The 26,605-nt window shown below is 38.3% G+C and overlaps 1 protein-coding gene across 1 annotated transcript in view; it reads right to left on the bottom strand.

Annotated features, from left to right (window-relative positions):
• RPRD1A (regulation of nuclear pre-mRNA domain containing 1A) overlaps positions 1–26,605 on the bottom strand; it is a gene marked incomplete at both ends in the record, with an annotated part of 68,271 nt that overhangs the window by 30,342 nt on the left and 11,324 nt on the right. The window contains 5 exons of the mRNA XM_080714372.1: positions 2,121–2,296; positions 2,407–2,533; positions 9,077–9,174; positions 9,257–9,363; positions 12,086–12,215. Of these exons, the coding sequence (XP_080570498.1) occupies positions 2,121–2,296; positions 2,407–2,533; positions 9,077–9,174; positions 9,257–9,363; positions 12,086–12,215 (638 nt within the window). The remainder of the gene's footprint in view (positions 1–2,120; positions 2,297–2,406; positions 2,534–9,076; positions 9,175–9,256; positions 9,364–12,085; positions 12,216–26,605) is intronic.

Below are 26,605 nucleotides of genomic sequence, written 5' to 3'. Positions count from 1 at the left end.
TGCAAGATCAACATAATTGAGATGGGTTTTTCATAATGACAAAATACAGTCATGCTGAACAAAAGTTCCTACAATATTTTATTTCAAGACAGTGATTACCTAAGGAGGGAGGAATTAGGGGTTGAAAAAATGGGACTTTAGGTTTTACTGTAGCTTTCCACTTCTTTTAAGTGAAAAGAGAAAGGAAATCTGTTTTTTTTATTAAGCACACTGACTCTGAAGGAAGATTCCCTGGGTTATGACAATTCACTAGATCTTAGTGACCTTAACCAAGCTATTTTATCTCCCTATGTCTCAGTTCCATATCTTTAAAATATGGATAGTCATACACCCTACTACACAGGATTAAATGAGTTGACTACATGAAGTACCTAAAACAGCACACCCTATACATAGTAAATGTTATCATTATCAGTTTCACCATCTATGATCACTGACTATGAGATATGGCTAGAATGCACTGGAGAAAGAGGGCTTTGTTGAGGAAGGGATAGCTAACATATTTTCTACATTATACTTCAACATAAATTCTATTTTTGAAACCAGTGATAAATGGCCAATATTGTAACTGAGAAAGCAGTAATAAAATATAGTAATAATAAAGCTTCAGTCTTCTCTTTAGTTTCCAAAAACATGAGACAATACAGGCTTTGGATTTTGATATTTATTTTTAGCAGGAAAAATATGCTAATGGTGATGACATCATTAGAAGACACGCCCATGTCCAATATCTGCAACAGAAGCTCAATAGAAGTTAAAGAAAAAATAACAAAAGACTAAAGACAAAAACTGTATGACATTACTTACCCTTAATTCTGCAGATTAAAAAAAAAAACAATTAACAATATATTTAAGATTGAAGTTCTACCACAAAATCAAAGATTGGCAAATTAACTATCAAATTCATCTTTTAAAAAAATTTCTATTTTCCTTTCATGGAGAAGTAGGTAACCTCTTTCAGGGAAAAGCAAGTGCCAATAACTGAGTATATCTATGTGAACAGAGGAGGAGCAAATTGAAGACATAGTGGTTATTAAGAGCTGAGAGTTTGGACTGGGAGTAATCAAGTAGCTCTCTCACAGGTAGCAATGGCAAACTAGTCCAAGAACCATTCTGTGCACAATTAGAGATTGGTAAATCAAGAACTAAATCTATATAATAATAGTAAATAAAAGCAATGTAATTGGGGCAATACCATGACATCCCTACAAATTTGCAGTGAACTTCTATAAATAAAGAGGCCCAGGCAAATTAGAAAGTATCCTATTACTTTGAGAAACTTTTATGATATTCTCTTATACATGATTATAAGAAGCTGGTACAGCAGTAAACAATTTAAACAGGAACTAGTAAACTGAAGTATCATTTTAAATAAAACTAAATCTGGCTCTTCAACCCCTGACAAATGTTACCCTGCTAAAAAATAATACGAGACTGTTTCTTTTTATTACCTCCTATACCCCCGGACTTCTCAACAATGATACTAATCATTAAAGAAGCAATGACTCTCTACCTAAGGGCAGGTGTGGGCTGGGAAGCTTGGAGTATGTTAAGCATCAGAATCAGTGGTAATCAAGGGAATACTTTGGTTTACTTGAGAGAAGGACTTGCTATGATGTGCACGTTGGTATCAAACTCACAAACTAAAGCGATCCTCCACCTCAGCTTTCCAAGCAGCTGGGACTACTGGCATGTACAACCATGGCTGGTTTACAAGGGAGTATTTTGAAGACTTAATGGTATAGCTGAAAGACGGCATGTACTCAGAAAAGGAAAAATCACAACGTACAGCAGTTAGCACGGTACTGCATACCTACTGCTATTTGGCTATTATTTTTGTGCTTGAAGATAGGGCCTAAGTTGATAAATTACTACCACTGGGTACATCTCATATGGATAATTTTTAAATGTAAATCAATTCTCCTTCTAAATGTCTAAGTTTACTTAACCAGGCTGATTTTAGTAGAAAGAAACCAATATGCTAGAAGTTACCTGGGCCACTGCTGAAAACCGTCAATGATCCAAAAAACGCAAGATGTGCAGGTATATTAATTAAGCTATGTCAAAATTCCTATCCCAAAATAAATTAAATAAGTACTAAAAAGAAAAAGGTTACGCACTTCCAATTTATGCTCTTTCTCTGCCAGGGCTTCCTTTTGACAACGAAGAAAATCTGCTAACATTCGAGTGAGCTGCTTCCTATCGTCTATTTCTGCCGCCAATCTGCCATTGTAATCTGCGAGCAACATACAAGCATCCTCTACCATTTTAGAAAGCCTTTCTCCAGATTCTTTATCTAAGAAAAGCACAAGATAACAAAATTATTATACAACAAAAACAAAGACATGTGTTGTTCCCAAGCCCGACCTCCTAAAAAAAGTTGTGAATCATATTTTCTTGACTCACCTGTTATTTTATCTAGGAGGGATACTTCTTGGACTTCAACAGGCAAAGAAGCTATCCTCTGATGAACTGCTGCATCACCTGAAGCTGCATTTTCTAGATCTTGCAATGCTCTAACGAGATCTAGAGTCTAAAACATTACACAATTTCAGAACCAAAATACATACAGTGTAAACAAATAGAAAATACCTGAAATTTTTTTCATATGCCTAATCCTATAAATAACTTACTAGCTAGGTGTGGTGGCATATTCCTGGAATCCCAATATTTGGGAGGCCAAGACAGAAAGATCACAGATTCAAGGACAGCTTCAGCAAGTAGTGAGACTCTCATCTACCTAGTGAGACCCTGCTTCAAAATAAAAATAAAAACGCCAGGCATAGTGGTGTGCACTTGTAATCCCCGCACTTGGGAGACTGGGGACAGGAGGATCGCACAGGTTCGAAGCCAGCCGTGCTCGCTGGCTTGAGACCCTTTTTCCAAATAAAAAAGTATAAAAATAGGTCTGGGAGTGTAGGCCAAAGGTAGAAGGGTTTCCAGGAACCCCAGTACCACAAAAAATTAATTAATTAATTAATTAAATAAATAAAAGCCGGGCGTGGTGGCACACACTTGTAATCCCAGCATATGGGAGGCTTAGACCAGAGGATCGTGGTTCACAGCCAGCCTCAGCTACTTAGTGAGGCCCTTTGCAACTCAGTGAGACTCTGTTTCAAAATAAATTAATAATAATAATAATAATAATAATAATAATAATAATAAATAGGGCTAGGGGTGTAGCTCAGAGGTAGAATATCCCTGGGTTCCATCTCCAGTACTGCAAAAATAAATAAATAAATAAATAAATAAATAAATAAATAAATATAAAAATAGGGCTGGAGGTTTAGCTCAGAGGTAGAATGTCTCTGGGCTCAATCCCTAGTACCACTAAAAAATAAGTTTCCAGTATAAACTGTTTCTGAAGACAATACATTTCTTTCATACATTAAGAAGCTAAACTAAGCCAGGCGTGGTGGCACACGCTTGTAATCTCAGCACTTGGGAGGCTGAGACAGGAAGGTTATGGTTTGTGGACAGCCTCAGCTACTTAGTGAGGCCTTTTGCAGCTCAATGAGACCATGTTTCAAAATAAAGAACAAAAAATAGGGCTGAGGGTGTAGCTCAGAGGTAGAAGGTCTCTGGGTTCCATCCCAAGACCTGCAAAACAAAACAAAACAAAACAAAAAAAAAAAGCAGTAGCAGCTACACAAAGGTAGGCACTGAAATGGTCTTAGGCCTTGAAGAGCCCACACTACAGTAATAAAGACAGATAGTATAAAAGTATTTATCCAATAATAATAATAATAATAATAATTATTATTATTATTATTATTATTATATTGGTGGTTCTGGGGTTCCTGGATACCCTTCCACTTCTGGGCTACACTCCCAGACACCTATTTTTTTAATTAATATTTTTATTCGGAAACAGGGTCTCTTAAGCCAGCAAGGCTGGCTTCGAACCTGCACAATCCTCCTGTCTCCGCCTCCCAAGCATGAGAATTACAAGCATGCGCCACCACGCCCGGCTAAATGCTACAATTAAAGCATAAGAGAAGCTGGGTGTAATGGTGCGCACCTATAATACTGTCCTTGGGATGCTGAAAGAGAAGGATCACAGGTTCGAGAACAGACTTAGGAAGCAATGAGTTTCATGACCTAACCAAACCTGGTTTTGAAATAAAAATAAAAAATAGGGCTGGGAGTGTAGCTTGGAGATAAAATGCTCTTGGGCTCATTGTAATGCCACAAAAGTAAATAAATAATTTTTTTAAAAAAGAGAAATGCAGTTTCAGAATAATGTTCAAATATGGTATCTTCATCTATGCATGGTTTGCTAATAAGACCATATTATAAAACTTCATTATCTGATGATCTGATGATTAATATTTATACTGTTTAGTCAATACACAAATTATTTTATCATTATAATACTTTGGCTGCACTGCTTCAGACAACTCTAATTAGGAGGGAAAGGCAATAAGAATATCTTAGCTGTACTATTTTAATACTAGTATAATTAGAAGAAAGGGCAATTCTTTGCTGCTGGCTTTAGAATTCATAATGTATCTGATTTCACAGGAAAATAAACTTTCTTTGTACTAGTGTCTATTCCAACCCATCTTCTTTGCCTTTTTTTAGCTTCTAAGACTAGATACAGGGAAACTAGGAAAATTATATATAAGGTATTACTAATTTTGTATATATTAAGATCACATGTAGCTAGGTGCAATGACATGTGTATGTAGCCCCAACTATTAAAGAGATTGGGTCAGAAGGACTCCTTTGTGCCTAGTAGTTCAGAGCCAAGCTGAGCAACATATCAAAACTACATCTGGAGCCGGTTGTGGTGGCACACGCTTATAATCCCAGAATTCTTTTTTTTGGGTGTGGGGGGGGTGGTACTGGGGTTCCTGGAAACTTCTACCTCCGGGCTACACTCCCAGACCTATTTTTATATTTTTGAAACAGGGTCTCAAGCCAGTGGGGCTTTGATCCTCCTGTCTCCGCCTCCCAAGCGCAGGAATTACAAGCGTGTACCACCATGCCCGGCGTAATTCCAGAATTCTGAGACAGGAGGAGCACGGTTCACAGACAGCCTCAGCTACCTTAGCAAGGCCTTTTGCAACTCAATGAGACCCTGTTTCCAAATAAAAAATTAAAAAATAGGGCTGTAAGCTGTAGCTCAAAGGTAGAATTCCCTGGGTTCTATCCCCAGTACTGGGGGGGGGGGGGTGAATAGGGCTGGGGGTGTAGCTTGGAGGTTCCCCTGGGTTCCACCCCTAGTACTGTAAAACACACACACACCAGAGGCATTCTGAGCTATGCCCAAGGCCTGATTTTACGTCTTCATAAGATCCTGAAACAGGATCTTATGTTGCCATGGCTGACTTTGAACCTGAGATCCTTCTGTCTCAGCTTCCCAAGTACTGGGATTACAAGTATGGGCCACAGGCCAAATAAATAAATAAATAAATGGCAGAAGGAAGGAAGGGCAAGCAAGCAAGCGAGGGCACACTAGTCTCCTATTTTAAAAATAGAGCTGCCACTGAGATCTAGCATAAAGCAAATTATCAAACATACTAATAAACCTGATAAGAAATATAGAAATCTAAGTGTACTTTTCAAAGCGTTTAAAACCCCAAAATTATAAAAATAAAACACACTTTTTTTTTTAGTATAAGATATATCCTCTACAATAAAAGTGTGCTTAAAAACAATAATTATTTGTTGGTCCCTCAACTAATATAACATTGTGTTTTAATCAATCTTAGATCTAAATTTCCTGGAGTTCTAAGACGCTTGGCTTTACGATCTTGACTGACTGTATGCTTGAACTACAACCTGATCTCATCACACATTCACATTCCTCGAGTTAATTAATGTTCCCAATGCCCGAAGATCAGAGTAGATAAAATCCAAAGTTGCCTGAAACAACACCAGTCTAGAACTCTACTCTAGAGAATGAAAAGTACCTGAAGTAGATCTGCAGAGATATTTTTAGTCATTATAAAAAGTTACAAAATAGAGACTACAAAGCTGAACCACTGAGAATTAAGCAACACAACTAATAAATAATCATTATAAAACAAAAAGCAATAGCATTTTATACAAGCCGTAGAGAAGAGCCAGATGGTTGCCAAAAATACTCAAAAAGTGCAAGTGCGGTTACTTTTTCATCGTCAGGGCAAGTGAAGAGAGGGTCAGGTTCTGCATCTAAAGCTCAGGTAGAAACACTGTTCACAGAACTGTCATGGGGTTCTGGGCACAAAATGATTTTTTGTGTGTCTGGGTCTGGGGATGGAACCTAGTGGCATTCGACCTTCCAGCTATACCCCCTTGGCCTATTTTTTATTGTTTATTTTGAAACATGGGCTCACTAAGTAGAGGAGGGCCTCACTAAGTAGCTTAGGCTGTCCATGAACTGCCATTCTCCTATCTCAGCCACCCGAATGCTGGGATTACAAGTGTGCACCACCACGCCAGGCTGCACAAAATGATTTTATGTCATGAATTATTACCAAAGAAGGAAAAACATACGTCTCAGTATTTCGTTGCTGCCAAGTGTCATGATGTTCTTACTCCATTTCTACAAGGTTTGGCTCGTGCTAACCAGAGGTCTTCAGCATTCCTTGTTCCAGTCGCTAAACCAACAGGTAAGCTTGGCTCAGGTCTTGGCTGAGCGCCGTGGTCTAATACTTCTGCCTTCCTAATTCCAAGACGGATTCAAATCCACAGTTCTAGACAGTAAATAATTGCCTTTCAAGCTCCCTTGAAAAGGAGAAAAGCCTTGAAAGGAAGAAAAACCAGCTCCTGGTTTCATGCAGCAAGTTTAGGTCTAGTCTTCCAGATCCCACAATGTACTCACTGAGTTTTTGTTACCCAATAGGATACTAATTTCTGGCAACCTGTATCTGCTTCTGAATCCGAGCTCAGCAGAATACAGGACCTGGCCCACATAACAAGTTACGTTTCTATACCATTTCTAGTCCTTGATGGAATTCACCTCGCTTTAAGAGAATTAATAGGTCTTCATTTCCCCTTTGAAATTCCCTTGTCCCTCCTATATGTTTTAAACATTTAAAGACTCAATGCCCACCTAATTAAAAATTCAAAATGTCTTTTTAAGTATACTGGAAGAATGTCATTTATTTGGGAATACCTGAAAGAACCTGATTCTAATTTAACTTATTTTTCCATAAAATTACATGATGTTAAGAACCAAATACATACTTGAAACTTTAACATTCATTTTTACATGTTTTGGGGTTTTTTTGGGGGGAGGGGATTCCTGGGGATTGAGCCCAAAGACCTTCTACCCTGGACTACTACACTCTCAGCCCCATTTTATTTTTATTTTGAAGCAGGGTCTCACTAAGTTGCTGAGAATGGCCTCAAACCTACAGTCCTCATGTCTAAGCCTTTCAAGAACTGGCATTGAAGGAGTGCGCCACCAAGCCCAGCTCATTTTTACATGTCTTATGTTTTGTTTTGTTTGTTTGTGGTACTGGAGAGTAAACCCAGGAGCATTCTACCTCTAAGCTACACCCCCAACCCTATTTTATTTTTACTCTGAAATGGGGTCTCATGAGGTTGAAGAGTCTACTTGCTGAGTCTGTCCTTGAATCTGTGATCCTCCTGTCTCAGCCTCCCAAGTAGTGGAATTACAAACATGCATCACCATGCCTGGTTTCATTTTTACATGTTTAGAAACAATATACTTCAAGAAGCAATTTTTAATGTATTTAAATCATACAACAAAATATGCTTATCACATACCGGGTTTTGTTTTGTTTGGTACTGGGGATTGAATCCAGGGGCATTCTACCTCTGAGCTACACTCCCAATCTTTTTTTTTTTTTTTTTTTTTTTTTTTGAAACAGGGTCTCACTAGGTTTCTAAGAGTCTCAACACACTGATAAAACTGTTCTTTTTTTTTTTTTTTTGCAGGTCTGGGGATGAAACCCAGGGGCATTCAACCTCCAAGGTACACCCCTGCCCTGTTTTTTTATTCTTTATTTTGAAAGAGGGCCTCATTAAGTAGCTGAGGCTGTCCGCAAACTGCAATCCTCGAGTCTCAGCCTCCCGAATGCTGGGATTACAAGTGTGCGCCACCATGCCTGGCTATAAAACTGTTCTTGAACCTGTGATCCCTGTTTCAGCCTCCCAAATACTGGAATTACAAGCATGCGCTACCATGTCTGGCATCACATAGTATTTTAATTTTAAAATAAATTGTTTCAGCCAGGCGTGGTGGCACACGCTTGTAATCCCCACACTTGGGAGGCAGAGACAGGAGGATCGCGCAGGTTCGAGGCCACGCACGCTGGCTTAGGAGACCCTGTTTCCAAATAAAAATGTAAAAATAGGTCTGGGAGTATAGCCCGGAGGTAGAAGGGCTTCCAGGAGCCCAGTACCACCAAAAAATTAATTAATTAATTAACTAATTAATTTAAAAAGATAAACTGTTTCAATGGTGGCTATCACTTTGCACTTAATCATATTTAGCAATTAGAAATCTGCGCAAAATATATTTCCATGCAAAATATACAAAATACAACATACTATGTCAAACATAAGCAATTTGTTAACCAGAAAATAAAAGAAATTCATGTCGTTTTTCGTTCTTGGATGCTGAAACACTGAAATCAGTGAAGCTTGATGATCACACATAAAATATTACTATATTTTTTGTTATTGTAAACTGAATCCAGGGACGTTCTACCTCCCAGCTACACTTCTATCCCTTTTTTTTGTTTTGTTTTGTTGTTGTTGTTTTGGTGGGGCTAGGGGTGGAACCCACGGCTTTCTACTTTCAGGCTAAACTCCCAGACCTATTTTATATTTTATTTGGAAACAGGGTTCACTAAGTTGCTGAGACCCTCAGCCTGTGTGTTCCTCCTGTCAGCCTCCAAAGCATGGGGATTACAAGCATGTGCCACCACACTTGGCCCTATTCTATTTTTTTATCTTGAAACCAAGTCTTGCTAAGTTGCTGAGGGTAATGCAAGTTGCTGAGGCTGACCTCAAATCTCTAATCTTCCAGTCCTAGCCTCCCAAGTACTGGGATTACAGGAGTGCACCACTATGTGTGACTAAAACATAACTCTCTTAATCAGAGGAAAACTTTTACCTGTGGTGGTTCACTTGGAGAGCCCAGAGAGGAACAGTTTTCATTTTCATCCACCTTTATTTGCTCATAAGTTCGTTTCCTAGACTTCTTATCACCATCTGAATTGAAGGAATGTTTACACTTTAATGGAAGAATACATTCTAATGAATAGATCATAAGAGATCAAGATTATTTACTCACACAGAGCTTGTTTAAGCTGTTCTAATACATCATTTTCATACACAGATCTTTCTTCCCAAATAGATAACACCCTTCCAAGGTGCTTCTTACAGCTTTCATCAGTTTCACTGAAGAAAAGAATAAAAAATATTAACAGTAAAAACTGCAGTGCTATTGAAAAGATAATGGTGTTTTTAATACAATCAGACATTCATTCCCTGGAAAAACTATCAAGATGTTACTGAGCATCAACATATTAGCCAGAGTTCAGAAATGTCATCAAGACATACTCCATTCCACTTAGAGTTTATAAATCTAACAAACAACAACAACAAAAAAAAAAACTAATAGTTTTATAACCAGCTATGAGGGGTTTACACGAAAGATGTTCAGAACCTAATGGGGGTTGAGCCTGACACTAAGGGAAATTCCCAATAAGTGACTTTTTAATTTATTCAACAAATATTTATTGACCAAGGCAGTACCCTTGGCACAGAAATCAAAAGTTTTATAGCAGCTATTATTTGTAAATGCTACAAAACAGATCTAGACCAGTTTAAGACAGATCAGATTATTTGAGGAAGTAATATCCAATCTAATATCTGAAGACTCAATGCACAGGAAAATGAGAAACAGATTGCTTCTAACCATTTAAAGATAACTGTTCCTCACTACCACTATAGACTGAGTCATTACTATATCTTGCCTAAATTTTTTTAACATTCTCACTGATTTCCCAACCTCTATTCTTTCACTCTAAAAAGCATCCAACTAAAGTTGGATCAGATGATACTGTTCTCAGTTCTTCAAGTGCTACCAATACCAAGAAAGAAACCAAAATCCTTGCTCTGGGCCACACCGTCCAATGCTTTGCTTGCTGGCAACCTCAGTCCTACCTCCCTGATACCTTCCCTACAGAAATCTCCTTCCTGGCCCTCCAACATGCCCAGCACAGAGCTATCTCACTGTTCCTGCAAGTATTCTCAATTCCCTACCTAGAATCCTTACTCGTAGACAGCCTCATGGCTTATTTCATCCCTTCCTTTAGTCTCCGTTATTGCCACCTCCCTAAAGTTATCTCTTCATATAATTGAACGTCCTCAAACGCTCTAAATCTATTCCTGATTTGTTTCTCTAGAGCAATTGTCATCTGACTTTATAATATATCTTCACTTGGCTGTCTAGCTATTACCTTTTACATACTCTGAAACATAAGTCCACTAGAAGAGAACTGGTCTTGTTTGCTACTGTATACTTAAGGCCTAGCACACAGTAGGCAGCCAATAAATATTTTTTATTCTAGGGACAGGCAATATGTATGTCTTACGGTAGGAGGAATTTAGAAAAGATTCCACTAATTTAAACGGTAGGCTAGAACGTGTGGTTAGAAGTAATGTGAGATGAGAATCTGGAGGTAGGCTGCACCATGAAGAACATTCCCCCCTCCCCCAGTGCTGGGGACTGAACCCAGGGGCATTCTACCTCCAAGCTATCCCTAGACCTATTTTTTATTCTTTATTTTGAGACAGAGTCTCACTAAGTTGCAGAGGGGCTCACTAAATAGCTGAGGCTGGCCATGAACCTATATTCCTCATCTCAGCCTCCCAAGTACTGGAATTACAAGCATGCGTCACCACGTCTGGATAAGAAACATCTTTTAAATTCTTACACAGGACTCTAGATTCACCTCAAAGACAAGGGGGTGCTATGACTAGATCTGCAACTCTGCTCTTGGTTACAAGGGATTAAACAATACTAGAAGCTATTGAAATTATATGAAAGATGTCAGAGCAACTGGAAGGAAAGAATGCAATGAGGGGAATGTGTGCTGTACTGAGATAGGAAGAGGGAAGAAGAAAGAAGAGCTAAAGATGTCCACTATTTTCTAGTTTGGGCATCTGGATAGATGGGACTGCCACTCATTGAGTAAAACCTAGAAGAGGAAGAAGTCTGACAGGAGGCAAGGGCACCATGAATTCAGTTATCAGTCAGTGAGTTTGAAATACATTTAAGTAGAAATGTCAGTAGGCAATTGGACATATAGGTCTGGAACCAAAAAAAAAAAAAAAAAAAGGACTGGAGAGTATGATTCTAAGTCACTAGGGTATGGATAATAACTAAAGGCATGCAGTATACAAAATCACCAAGACAGCAAGGGAAGATATGGCCCCAGGAGGAAGTGCAGGACTTAGCTCAAGAAACACCAACATTTGAGAGGAGCATAGAAAAAAGTCTCTAAATTGAAGAATAAATAATACTTATATAGAAAGCAATGTAGAGAAGCATTCAACACTATCATTTTTTATAAAATGTGTCTACAGTGACTAAAACATGACCTGAGTTGAACAGATTTTCATCTTGGTATCAATACCACTTACCACTGAATTCTGTAATTTAAAGTGACTTAACAGTTTATTTGTAGCAGTTTTTTTAAACAAATTTCTCATTACCATAAATGTTCTTTATTTCTAAAGCTTCTTAAACTATTAAAGTATATATCCTAATACCAGAAAATGTTAAGATCATTAAATATGGGAAATATATAGTGATATATATATAGTGATAAAAGAAGAAAGAGTACTAAAATTACTCCAGTATTATTAGCTACAAGACTATCGGTTATATAAGCATACACATTTTCAATTCATTGCTGCCATTCATTCTCAATGAAGTTCATTCCAATATAGCAGTTACTTTAATTCAAGTACTTCCAAATGTCCATCTTATTAAGAGTTCAAATTTCCTTCACAGGAAGTATTTAGCATATTTACAAATGCTAGTTAGAAAATCAAGAACATACTGTACATTTAAAACAAATTACCTTAATATCTCCCCCCAAAAAAATCCTACCTTGAAACATGCTTAAAAGCCTCCACTATGACTGGTGCAAAATCTTTTGTAAATTCCGGCCCCTTCCGTTTGCTGTTCTGAATGACGTCATTGGCTAAGTAGAGAAAAGTAAGCTTCCTGTTGGGTTTTGCTGAAAAAAGGGGAAAAAGAAAAAAAGAAAATATATATATAAACACACACACACACATATATATTTTTAAAATATACCTATTTAAAATATTCTTTCTTGATACCTGGATTCAGCAGTTTATGAACTACGTAAACTCACTAACCTTCATGTATCATGTTCACCTAGCTTCTCATTTTACTACCAAACTATCAAGTCAGTGCTGCTAACTTCACCAGCATGACTGCTCTACAGCATCTGAAGATAAATCATGTGATGGAAAAAAGGAGAGAACCTAAAAGGCAGGTAGGTCAGTGAAACATCTTTCCATCTTCTTGCAGTTTTTCTAAGGCACCCAAACTACTTAACATTTTTGACTCTTGGTGGTATCACCTTTCCCAAATTAGTTTTTATACGCAGAAATCCTGATGTCTGCATAAAAATACATCTCTGCAATTCTATCCTGTATTCAATTATTACAACCATTACAAACTATATGAAATAAAGTAATTTAAAATAAGACAGTAAGCCAGGTATGGTGGCCCATGCTCGAAATCCCAGTACTTGAGGGGCTGATACGGGAGGCTCTCAGGTTTGAGGACAGCCTGAGACTTCTGGCAACCTAGCAAGAAGCTGTGTTGAAAAGGGATGTGCACACCTGTGGGTATGGCTCAGAGGTAGGATGCCCCTAGGGCTCAACCCCAGTCACTTATATATCCATATGATATCCTAAATCGTATGTAGGATGGTTTTAAAACCCAGGTTGCAGCCAGGCGTGGTGGCGCACGCTTGTAATCTCCGCACTTGGGAGGCGGAGACAGGAGGATCGCACAAGTTCGAAGCCAGCGTGCTGGCTTAAGAGACTGTTTCCAAAATTTATATATATATATATATATATATATATATATATATATATATATATATATATATATATATATAAAAAATAAGTCTGGGAGTATAGCCTGGAAGCAGAAAGGTTTCCAGGAGCCCCAGTACCACCAAAATAAATAAATAAATAAACAAACAAACCCAGGTTGACCCCAAATCACTATTAAGCTATTGTAAAACAAGAGTACAAAATAAAATACGCTAAGAGATATCACTTCTATAAATTATACAGTTTATGTTAATGCAATAAATATTTGCCAAATTAACAGATTAAATGTTAGGGCAAGCAGGGTATTGGTGATACATACCAGTAATCCCAGTACTTGGAGACTTAGGAGGATTGCAGGTTTGAGAACAATCTCAGTAAGCAGTGAAACTCTCAGTAATCCAGAGAGAGTTTGTTTCATAACAAAATATAAAAAATGGAAAAGCTGGGTGTGGTAGGGCATACTTATAATCCCAGCATTTGGGAGGCTGAGATAGGAGGATTGTGGTTTGCGGACAGCCTCAGGTTCTTAGTGAGGTCCTTTATAACTGAGTGAGACCTTGTTTCAAAATAAAGAATAAACAATAGGGCTGGGGATGGAGGTGGAATGTCCCTGGGTTCCATCCCCAGTACTGCAAAAAATAAAAAATAAAAGGTGGGGGGGCGGTGAGGCTGGAGGTATACGGAGGTAGAATATCCCTCAGTACCACACACACACACGCAGCGGGGGGAAAAGTTAGGAAGTCCAAGCAGGCCAAGTTTAGATTTTTCCCTCTTTGGATGACGTGATCTTAAATGACTGAACTCATCTTGACAAAAATATTGCCCTACTTACTATTCTGTGGGCAGTTGTCCTTCTAAGGAGGTCAAGAAGATTTCAACAACTATGGGTCACAACATATTTCTAAGAATTACAATGTTAAAAGAATCAAACAAGATTCATGTACATGTGAACTAGGGATACGTTTCAGTACTGGAGCACTGGTGTCAATCCCAGCATCACACACACAAACACTCCATATTCATAAGAAATTTTAATGTGAAACCATCTTTGTGTATATGTGTGTGTGTAGTGCTGAGGATTAAATGTGGGGGTGTTCTACCTCTGAGCTATATCCTCAGCTTTATTTTTTATTTGGAAACAGGGTCTCACTAGGTTACTGAGGGCCTAAGTTGCTGAGGTTGGCTTCAAATCTGCAATCCTTCTCTCTCAGCCTCCCAAGTACTGGGATTACAGGTGTGCTTATCATGTCCAGGTTGTGAAACAAACTTTTATATAGACTATTTCTATAATAAGTTCTACTAGAATTAAACTTGAATCATGCAAGGTAGGACAAATATACTGAGCAGCACAGGACTGATGCTCTATTTACATGAACTAGCTTACTGGACTTAAAACAAAAATTCTGATCAGGCTGCATTTACTAGATTTAAGTATTTACTTTATAAATCTAGGCACTTAATACATTTAAAAGCTACTTCTGAGCTCATATCTTTCTTGAGGGAAAACTAGAATAACAAAATAATTATTTTTTAATGGGAATAGAATTTCAGTTTTGAAAACTGGCTGCACAACAATGTAAATGTACTTGATACTAGTGAACTGTTCACTCACAAATAGTTAAAATGCAGTAGTTGGGAGGCTGAGACAGGAAGATCAGAAGCTCAACATAAGGGAGACTGCTTCAAGATAAAAACTAAAAAAGGGCTAGATGTATCTCTCAGAGCATTCTTAGTACCACAAAAAAAGTTAAGATGGTAAATTCCAAGTTATGTTTATTTACAACAAAAGCAACAAAATTTCAGAATTTTTTAAACTCATAAAGAATTTACAAGTTTTCAAAATATATTTCCCAATACATCCCAGAGGACAAATTCTGTATTAGAAGCAAAGACTGGGTATGAGAGTCCAAATACCACGACACTATTTTCATTTTTTTTCCTTTAGGGAAAAATTCCATAATCTCTTCTTTATTGGAGAAATCCCTATAACTTATACCCTTACTCAAATTTCCAAAGAAAAAGACCCAGATGCTTTCATTTAAAACTATATGTAGCCGGGCGTGGTGGCACACGCTTATAATCCCCACGCTTGGGAGGCTGAGACAGGAGGATCGCACAGGCTCGAAGCCAGCCTCAGCTACTGAGTGAGGCTCTCAGCAACTTAGTGAGACCCTGTTTCCAAATAAAATATAAAATAGGTCTGGGAGTAAAAAGGGGGTAGAAAGCCCCTGGGTTCCACCCCCAGTACCGGGGGGGGGGGGGACTATGTGTATTTCTACACAGAGCAAATAATGAAAATGTTTATAAGCAATGCCAGAAAATAATCACAAAAATGATTTCTCAATTAAATTCTGATCGTAAGTCAGTATTAAAAGAAAGACAACGTTAACAGAAAAGGCAAACAACCCACTTCAAGACACCTTTGTAAATCTTCCATTCAATTTAGGTAGCATTTATTTATTTATTTAATGCTTGCTATGTGCCAGGAACCATGCTGAGCACAGACCAAAAATAATCTTTTCTGTTTAATCAGGAATTTGCAAGCTCCATACAAACGGGCAGATGATAAATAAAAGAACCCTAAAATGTGGTACTCTTTTATTTCTACTCTCTACAAATTTATCACATGAACACAATCATAAATATTATACTCCACTGAGTCTGTATGTGTACACACTGCTGTATGAACTTCAAATACCCAAAACAATCTCGAAACAAAGCTAGATGTACACTTTCTGATTTCAAACCTTATAGAGCTACAATGATTGAAACAGTGTAGTACCGCTGTAAAGGCAGATATATAAACCAGTGGAGTAAAATAAAAAGCCTGGAAAGAAATTCTTCCATATATGGTCAAGTTATTTTTGACAAAGTTTTCAAGAACATTTGGTGAAAGAAATAATAATCTTTTCACTAAATATTGTTGAAAAATAATAATTACATGAAAAAGAATAAAATTGGACCCTTACCTAACACCATATACAAATATTAACTCAAAATAGATAAAAGACATAAATGTAAATCTTAAGACTATAAACTTTTAGAAGAAAACCTGGGCCATAACACTTTACAACACTGAAATTGGCAGTGATTTTTTGGATATGATTTCAAAGGCACAGGCAACAAAAGAACAAACTTCCTAAAAAGTAAAAAAATACTGTATATCCAAAGACAATGTAAACAGAGTTAAAAGTTACTGATAGAATGGGATAAAATATTTCCAAATGCTATCTTTAAAGGTATAGTAATGTTCCAAATAGAAATCCTAAAAATTAGCAACAATAAAAGCAAACAATACAATTTAGAAATAGGTAAAAGACTGAAATAAATAATGAATCTCCAAAGATTTTAACCTATAAACACATGAATATATTCTTCTTTGCTTAGTTGTCTGCTGGATGGAAAATCTTGTTTCTCTGGTTCTGGTGTAGAAATAATACAGGACTTTTGAAAAGAATTTAGAGAGAGTCTAAAAGAAATAAAGGAAGCAATCATTGAGGTAAAGGCCTCGATTCAAAGTATAAACAATTGATTAGAACACATGGAGAATAGAATCTCGCTCCTTGAAGACTGAATTTGAAACTATCATTAGTGAAAATACCAATAAATATGACAAATAGCTAAGATCTTGTTATATGTAAACGTAAGGAGCTAGGTACACGCCTGTAATCCCAGTACTTGGGAGGCTGTGCAGGTTTGTGGCCAGCCTCAGCTACTTAGTGAGATCCTCAACAATCTTGAGACCCTGTTTCAAAATAAAGAATAAAGCTGGGTTGGGGGTGCAGCTCAGAGATAGAATGCCCTTGGTTCAATCCCCAGTGACACACACCCAACATAAGAACCATCTTTCCAAGGGAAGCTTCTACACAAAGCAATACCAAGAAATTAAAGTAAATATATGCACACATGCACACACACCCATGAAAGGAATGAGTTCTACTGTAGGACTTAATATAATTATTTAGTATTTACCATATTCACTGATATGGCATCAGGTACTAGGAATCAAAGAAAAGTCACACTGAAGTTCATAAAAGCCCATTTAAGCCATAAAGATGCAACAGAACATTAGTGAAAATAATCACTCCAGTCAAAAGCTCCAGTGTAAGATCCAACCAGTATACTTTTCTTTTATGTATGAGGTAATGAAACGAAGCTTAAAAAGGGGGGAGAGGGAGGACCTTAAATATTAAACTAAGCCAGGAGCTATGGCGTACATTTGTAGTCCTTGGGAGGCTGAGACAGAAGGACTGAAAGTTCAAGGCCAGCCTCAGAAATTTAACAAGACTCTCAGCAATATATTGAGACCAGGTTTCAAAATAAAAAAAACTAGAGAGTATAGCTCAGAGGCACAATGCCCCTTGGGTTCACTCATGAGTACAAAAGCAACCAATAAATAAATATCAAACTAACAAGTTTAAGCTCCACTTTATAAACAAAAACAGAAGTATTTAAGTTCTAGAGGCTTGCAGTAGTATGGGGCAGGGTGCAGAACGGACCATTCAGGTGCCTTAGGAAAACTGAAGCAGGTAAGACTGAATACTGAGAATACAAAAGGTCAGAAAGAAAGAATTCAAAATGAACGCTGATAGGCAACATGGCATACACTTGGTCCCAGTACTTGGGAAGCTGAGACAGGAGGATCTCAGGGTCACAGCCAGTGGCTATTTTATTTTATAAAAAATAAAATAAAAATAAAACACCAGTGCTGGGATAACAGGAATTCTGCCTTTCTCCTGGTGTACACTGAACCTCCTAACAAGTCCTCTCCGTATTAGGGACGTGGTGCTCACACAGAAAGTTCTCCTCATTCACAGCTCTCTTCACTGCGCACAGTGTGTCCCAATTTTACAAAACTGCCACTTGGAATTCCTCACATTTTACACTTCCACGCTAGTAGGAAGGAAGCAATAAAGAAGAAAAGAATTTACCATACCTTCTAGTTATATAGTTCTTTTCAGTGTGTCATTCAGAATGAACCAGAGACCCTGCTCAATTTGAGGTGGAAAAAAGAATTCCATATTAAAGCTTAATGCAGAATGCAGCTGCAAATGCTGAGTGAAATGAAAAGAGAAATAAGTGTTTTCTACATAATCCTCAATATACTAGAACTGATCAAAGAGCTTGTTTCTAACTCTGGATAAGCTTGAGTTTCCAAAATATCACCTCTACCTCCTCCATTTCAAGAATATTTTTTTATTTTTTGATACTGGGGTTCCTGGAAGCCCTTCTACCTCCGGACTACACTCCCAGACCTATTTTTAAATATTTTTTATTTGGAAACAGGGTCTACGAACCAGTGCGATCCTCCTGTCTCCGCCTCCCAAGAGCGGGGATTACAAGCGTGCGCCACCACGCCTGGCTCAAGAATATTTTTTCAAACAATTGTTTTTTAATAATCCTGTTACTTCTCCTGAAACCAAAGCGTTAGTTATATAGCCTACTTTTAACTTACTAGATCCTTGAAGCAAATGTTTTAGTTCAGAAAAGCCTGTCAATAGATCTTTTAATCCTTTAATCTTGCCAAAAGTTTTTTTTTTTTTTTTTTAAAGGAATGGCCCCGCTGCTTTATTTTATTTTTTAATTTTTTGGTAGTACTGGGGGTGGAACCCAGGGGCTATTCTACCTCCGGGCTATACTCCCAGACCTATTTTATACTTTATTTGGAAACAGGGTTTCACTAAGTTGCTGAGAGCCTCACTAAGTAGCTGAGGCTGGCTTCAAACCTGTGCGATCCTCCTGTCTCAGCCTCCCAAGCGCGGGGATTACAGCGTGCGCCACCACGCCTGGCTTGGCAATAATTTAATAAGAATTCATTTTTAAAATATAATACAATAGAGTCAGGCGTGGTGATGCACACTTGTAATCCCAGCATTTGGGAGGCTGAGAAAGGAGGATTGCAGTTCCAGGCCAGCCTCAGCTACTTAGTGAGCCCCTTTGCAATTTATTGAGACCCTGTTTCCAAATAAAGAATAAAAAATTGGGCTGGGGGTGTGGCTTGGAGATAGAATGCCCCTGGGTATCATCACCAGTACTGCAAAATTATATATATGTAATAATATATATTTTGAATTATATTATATATAATATATACATTACAACAAATTTTCAAACTGGACATGGTGGTGCATGCCTGTAATCCCAGTACTTGGGGGGCTGAAACAGGAGGATCACAGGTTTGAGGACAGCTTCAACAACTTATAACGACTCAGCAACCTAGCAAGATCCTGTTTCAAAAACAAAAAATAAAAAGACCCAGGGGTATAGCCTGGAGGTACAATGCCCACAGGGTTCAATCCCCAGTACTGTTCAAACAAATAAAAAATTTTAAAAAGTCTTTTCATAGCAATGAGAATTTTTGAGGAAAAATTTCTGTACTGGTTACAAGTGTTTCAAACCTATAATAGGTTCTAAAGACTTCCAAGATTTTCTTTCTGCTTTGTGGCACTGTAGAGAAGACATGTTAATGTGGTTGAAGAACTGTTTGGAAGGCAGAAACTGCTTTAACTTATTTATTTTCTTTACCAAAAAAAGTACATAATCAAATGATTCCTGGATGGATTCTTTGTGTCCCACACAGGACAAAGAGTCCAGTTAGACATAGCTGGCTGCTTCTCAATAGCTGAAGTGGGTGAAAAATGGATACAGCTAATATACTCCTGTCCTGCCAAGATACCTGAGATCCTCCCCCTCATGGTACTAGGATGGAACCCAGAGGCATTATACCTCAAAGCCACACCCCCAGCACTATTTTTAACTTTATTTTGAAACAGGGTCTCACTGAATCGTGGAGGGCCTCACTAAGTAGCTGAGGCTGGCCTTGAACCTGTCTCGGCCTCCCAAGTACTGAAATTACAAATATGTGCCACCAAGCCCAGCTCCCAACTTACCTGAGATTTCTGTCACCCATTCATAACCTTGGAAGTGACATTTCAAATTGCCCACTAGGTAGGTGTTCCTTCTTGCTTAAAATTCTTCAAACTCTCTATCGTTCTTCAGAAACATTTGTTTTTTTTTTCTTTTTTGGTACTGAGGATTGAACCCAGGGGCATTCTACCTCCAAACTAAAGCCCCAGCCCTATTTTTAATTCTTTATTTTTAAACAGAGTCTCAGTTGAGGAGTCTCGCTGGCTGCGGACCTGCAATCTCAACCTCCCAAGTACCGGGATTACAAGCATGTGCCACTATGCCCGACTTCTGTAGTTTTTGTTTGTTTGTTTGTTTTGTTTTGTTTTTTGCAGTAATGGGGATGAAACCCAGGGGCATTCTACCTCTGAGCTACACCCTAAGCACTATTTTTTTAAAATTATTCTTTATTTTTTAACAGTGTCTCACTGAGTTACAAAAGATCTCACAAAGTAGTAGCTGAGGCTGTCCTCAAACCCCTTTCCTCCTGTCTCAGTCTCCCAAATGCTGGAATTAAAAGAGTATGCCACCATGCCCCACTCTGCACTACTCTTAAGATCCCCAACAGCCTGGCATAGTGGCACACACCTGTAATCTCATTACCTGGGAGGCTAAGATTGGAGGATTGAAGGTTCAAAGTCATCCTCAGCAACTTAGTGAGACCCTATTTCAAAATACAAAATAAAACAGGGCTGGGAATGTTTCTCAGAAGTAGAATTAGAATGTCCCTGGGTTCAATCTTCAAAACTTTTTTAGGGTTTTTTTTGTTCTGTTTTGTTTTGCAGGTCTGGGGATGGAACCAAGGGGCATTCGACCTGCAAGCTACATCCCCTGCCTTATTTTTTAGTCTTTATTTTGAAACAGGGTCTCACTAAGTTGCAGAGGGCCTCACTAAGTAGCTGAAGCTGTCTGAGAACTGAGATCCTCCGATCTCAGTCTCCCAAATGCTGGGATTACAAGCGTGTGCCAACACACCCGTCTTCAATCTTCAATACTTAAAAAAAAAAAAAGAATTAAGAGTCATTATAAAAATGTTTTCAACTATGAAAATATGTTAAAAATACAACATATCAAAATCTTGAAGACAGCTAAACTAGTGCTCACAGAGAAAAATTAACACTTAATGTACTCCTTAGAAAAGATGAAGTCTCAAGCCAGGTTGCTAAGACAGGAGGATCACAGGTTCAAGAACAATCTCAGCAAGTAGTGAGACTCCGCAACCTCCTGAGACCCTGTTTCAAAATAAAAAGATAATTAAGAAATACTGTAAACAACTAAAGAAACAAAAAGTAGACCCCTTGAGCTGGGCATGGTGGCACACACTTGTAATCCCAGTACTTGGGAGGCTGAGAAAGAAGGATCCAGGTTTGTGGCCAGCTTTGCTAATACTTAGTAAGGTCCTCTGCAACTTAATGAGACCCTGTTTCAAAAATAAAGAAAAAAAATCAGGTTGGGGGTGTAGCTTGAAGATAAAATGCCCCTGGCTTCACTCCACAGCACCACCACCAGAAAAAAGAAAAGTGGACTCCTTAACAATATGGAATACTTCCTCAAAAAACATGAGTTACCATAACTCACTCAATATAATTTGAATAGCCCTATAACAATTAAAGAAAATGAACTCACAATTTTAAAATTCCCAAAAAAGTAACTGACAGGTCCAGATGGTTTCCAACCAAAGAATTATATCAAATGTTTAAAAATGAATTTGTAAAATTCTATTCAATCTCTTCCAAAAAGCAGGAGAGAAAACACATATTTTATTAATTTAATGCTGCTCAAAGAGCAAAACCAAACAATACCAAAAATCAAACAGGGGGAAGAGAGTAACTACAGATTAATAGCTTTCATGTATACAGATGCAAATACCTTTATACTAAATGAATTAAACATTAGACAAGCAAATTTCACTCAATATAATGCAACAGTAAAGGCGAAGAGAAAACTGCTTGATCCTATCAATCAACACAAACAGGCTCCGACAAAAATTCAACATTCATGATAAAATCTATCATAAACCAGTAATAGAGAGGAACGTCTTCAACTTTAAGGAAGACCATCAAGAATAATTACACTATACCAATAAAAGTATAAAAATAAAAAATTTCACAGGTAACTTTAAATTTAGAAAGCACTTGTAATCCCAGCATTTGGGAGGCTGAGATAGGAGGATCACAGTTTGCAGACAGCTACTTAATGAGGCTCCTTTCCAACTCAGTAAGGCCCTGTTTTAAAAATAAAAAATAAAATAGGGCTGGGGGTATAGTTCAGAGGTGGAATGCCCCTGGGTTCCATCCCCAGTACCACAAGAAAAATAAATAAATAAATAATAAATATATTTTAATCTAATAGTGAAAAACTGAATGCATTTTCTCTAAAATAAGGACAATACTTACATCGTTCTTTAAACTACTGGAAACTCCAGCATGTACAATAAGGCAAGGAAAAGAAACAAAAGACCCATCAGTCAGAAGTAAAGAAATAAAACTGGCCAGGCATGGTAGTACATGCATGTAATCCCAGTACTCAGATGGCTGAGACAGGAAAATCTCAGGTTCAGGTTCATAACCAACCTCAGCAACTAGTGAAGCCATCTGCAACTCAGTGAGACCCTATTTCAAAATGAAAGAATAAAATAGGGCTGGAGCCGAGCGTGATACTGCATGCTTGTTATCCCAGTACTTGGGAGGCTGAGACAGGAGGATCATAGGTTCGCAACCAGCCTCAGCTACTTAGTAAGGCCCGCCACAACTTAGTGAGACCTTGTTCCTAAATAAAGAATAAAATAAAATAGAGATGGGGTGTAGCTCGGAGGTAGAATGCTTCTGGTTTCAATCCTCAGTATCACAAAATAAATAAATAAATTAATTAATTAATTAAATTAAATAGGGCTGGAGGTGTAGCTTAAGAGGTAGAATGACTGGGTTCCATTCTCAGCACCATGAAGGAAGGAAGGAAGGAAGGAAGGAAGGAAGGAAGGAATCCTTCCCTATCTACAACATTGCCTACAAAGGAAAATAGAAATCCATGAAAAGGAACTAAAAAAAAAAAAAAAAACCTACACCTATAATCCCAGTACCTTAGGAGGCTGAGAGGACTGCACGTTCAAAGCCAACTTCGGTAACATAGAATATCAGCAACTTAATGAGACCCTGGTTTTGTTGTTTTGCTTTTTGTTTTGTTTCGTTTTTTTTTAGTGTGTTTTTGTGGTACCAGGGGTTGAACCAAGGGACATTCTACCTCTGAACTCTACCCCCAGCCTGATTTTTATCTTTTATTTTGAAACAGAAGCTAAGTTGCTAAGAGTCTCTGGCTAAGTTGCAGAGGCTGGCCTTGAACCTGTCATCCTCCGGTCTCCGCCTCCAAAGTACTGAGATTAACGGCATGTCCCACCATGCCTGAGACAGTTTCAAAATTTAAAAATGTAATCAGCACTGGTGGACGGGGGGCCAGCATGATGACAGACAAAGCCTCCCACAGCTTAGTAAGATCCTGTGTCAAAATGAAATAGGGCCGGAGCCAGACATGGTGGTGCATGGGGCTGAGGCAGGAGATCACACAGGTTCAAGGCCAGCCTCAGGTACTTAGTGAGGCTCTCAGCAACTTAGTGAGACCCTGTTTCTAAATAAAATAGAAAATAGGTCTGGGAGGATAGCCTGAAGGTAGAAAGCCTCTGGGTTCCATCCCCAGCACCACAAGAAAGAAAGGAAAGAAGGAAGGAAGGAAGGAAGGAAGGAAGGAAGGAAGGAAGGAAGGAAGGAAGGAAGGAAAAGGAAGAAAGGGAAAGAAAGGAGAGAAAGAAAGGAAGGAGAAAAGAGAGAGAAAGAAAGAAAGGAAGGAAGGAAGGAAGGAAGGAAGGAAGGAAGGAAGGAAGGAAGGAAAGAGGGCTATGGGTGTAGCGCCAAGATAGAATGTCCCTGGGTTCAAACTAGGGATTGAACCCAGGGACATTTTACCAAAAAAGTAAAAATAAAAAAGTCTATTATCTATTAAGTGTGATTAACGAGGTCACACAAGATGAGATGTTAAAAAAAATCAATTATATGTCAATATATTAGAAATAAACATGTAGATAGCAAAAGTAAAAACGCAATGCCAAAGCTGGGCATGGTGGTACACACTAGTAATCCCCGTACCTGAGAGGCTGAGTTACAAGGATAGCAGGTTCAAGGACAGCCTCAACTAGTAGTGAGATTCTCATCAACCTAGTGGGACTCCATTTCAAAACAAAAACAAAATAGGGCTGGGGGTATAGCTCAGGGGTTACTATATGGTTCTGGGTTAATTATGCTAATGCTTCTGGATTCAACCCACAGCAACACTCACACACACACACAGACACAAAATACAATGCCAAACAATCCAGGACCTGAGAGGCTGAGACAGGCCGAAATGCTGGTTTGAGGCCAATGTCAGCAATTTTGCAAGACCCTGTTTCAAAATTAAGGGGAGGGGTGTCTATCTCAGAAGTAGAAATCCCTGAATTCAATCCCCAGTACCAAAAAATAAAAATGGAAGGAAAAAATACAATGCCATAATTATAGATTTAATAAAACATGTACAGAACTTATATCTGAAAACTACAAAATGCTGATGAAAAAATTAAAGAAAATCTAAATAGATGGAAATATATAGCATGTTAATGGATTACAAGATCAACAGAGTAAAGATGTCAATTCTCCCTAAACTGATACATAGACTGCTCTAAAATTTACATAGAAAGACAAAGGAATTACAATAGTTAAAACAAATTTGAAAAAATACATAGTGAGAAAAATCAATCTGCCTGATTTCAAGATTTATTATACAGCTATCATATACAAGACTCTGGGGACTGGCAGAAGAGATGCATTAATTGATGGAACAGAACAGAGAATCCAAAAATAGACCCACACAAATATGCTCAAAGCAATTTGATGAGGAAAAGATAACTTGTTCAACAAGTTCTACACCAACTGATTGCCCACAAGAAAAAAACTGGGCCTGGACCTAAATTTCATACTATACAAAAACTCACTTAAAATGGATCAAGGGAGGTAAATATAAAAGCTAGATGTATAAAACTCATAGAAAGCATACAAAGAAAGCTCAGGATAACAGATTTGGCAATGATTTCTTGGCTAAGTCACCTAAAGCACAGGCAACAAAAACAACAAAAAGATAAATTAGAAGCCAGGTACGATGGCTTACACACCTATAATCCCAGTACTTGGGAGGATGAGACAAGAGGATCACAGGTTCCTAGACAGCCTCAGAAATTTAGTGAAGCTCTCAGCAACTTGGTGAGACTCTGTTTCCAAATAAAAAATAAAATAGGGCTGGAGGTGTAGCTCTAAAATAGAGCGTCCCTGAGTTCAATCCACAGCACCAAAAATAATAATAGTGATGATAATAGTAAAAAGAATTAGAGAAGCAATACCAATTTTGACATAAGGAAAGAAAAACAGGTCATATACTGAGGCTGCTAAGATCTACAGTAAGAACAAATTATAACAGAAAGCGGGGGAGGAAGGGAGAGGGAAGGAGGAGGGGAACTCATGTTAGTCTTGTTGTCATAACTGCAAGTTATGGCCACAGTGCATGACAAGCACTTGGGTAAGATGGAAAATGTGTTAAAATTGTATATATGTATAAGGAAAAAAGGTTTATTTCAGCAATATCTGTAGTTTCAGGCAACCACAGGGTGTTTTGGCATATATCTGCTGTGGATAAGGGGGGACTACTTTAATGGCTGAAAACTCAAAACTTGAGGAAAAACATCAACCAACAAATTGGAGAAGCTTAAACTCCAAGCAAGATAAACTCAGAGGGATCCCCACTGACAGGCCTGTTACAGTCGAACTATCAAGAGACAAAGACACTCAATACTTGCAAGGCTGAGACATGACAATTGCAGGTTTGAAGCCAACTTTAACAACTTAGCAAGATCCTGTTTCAAAATAAAAAATAAAGCCAGGGAGGGTGGCACATGCTGTAATCCCAGCACTTGGGAAGCTCAGGAACATCATCAAGGACAGCCTCAGCAACTTAGTGAGACCTTGTTTCAAAATAAAGATATAAGTAAATAAGTAGATAAATAAATGAACTCAGGGATGTAACTTGAAGACTTGAACTGAATGCCCCCCCCCCGCTCAATCAGTAGTACAGATAAATAGACTGGGGGGTGGGCTACAGCTCAGGAATACAACACTCCTCAGTTCAATTCCCAGTACCATACACACACAGCCAGATTTTTTTTTTTCAGTATAGCAGATGGAACTCAGGGCATTCTACCTTCCAGTGACACCCCCAGCCCTATTTTTAATTCTTTTTTTTTGGGGGGGTGGTACTGGGGTTCCTGGAAGTCCTTCTACCTCCGGGCTACACTCCCAGACCTATTTTTACATTTTTATTTGGAAACAGGGTCTCCTAAGCCAGCGCGCGCGGCTGGCTTCGAACCTGCGCGATCCTCCTGTCTCCGCCTCCCAAGCGCGGGGATGACAAGCGTGTTTGAAACAAGGTCGCACTGAGTTGCAAAGGGCCTCACTAAGTAGCTGAGGCTATCTGCAAACCTCAATCCTCCTGTCTCAGCCTCCCAAATGTTAGGATTACTAGCATGCACCACCATGCTCAGCTACCAGACAGAAAATTC

Source organism: Muscardinus avellanarius (genome assembly GCF_963383645.1).
Source record: "Muscardinus avellanarius genome assembly, chromosome: 17".
Classification (NCBI taxonomy): Eukaryota; Metazoa; Chordata; class Mammalia; order Rodentia; family Gliridae; genus Muscardinus; species Muscardinus avellanarius.
Note: the sequence above shows the minus strand (reverse complement) of the source record. Positions and strands in the feature narration are given on the sequence as shown.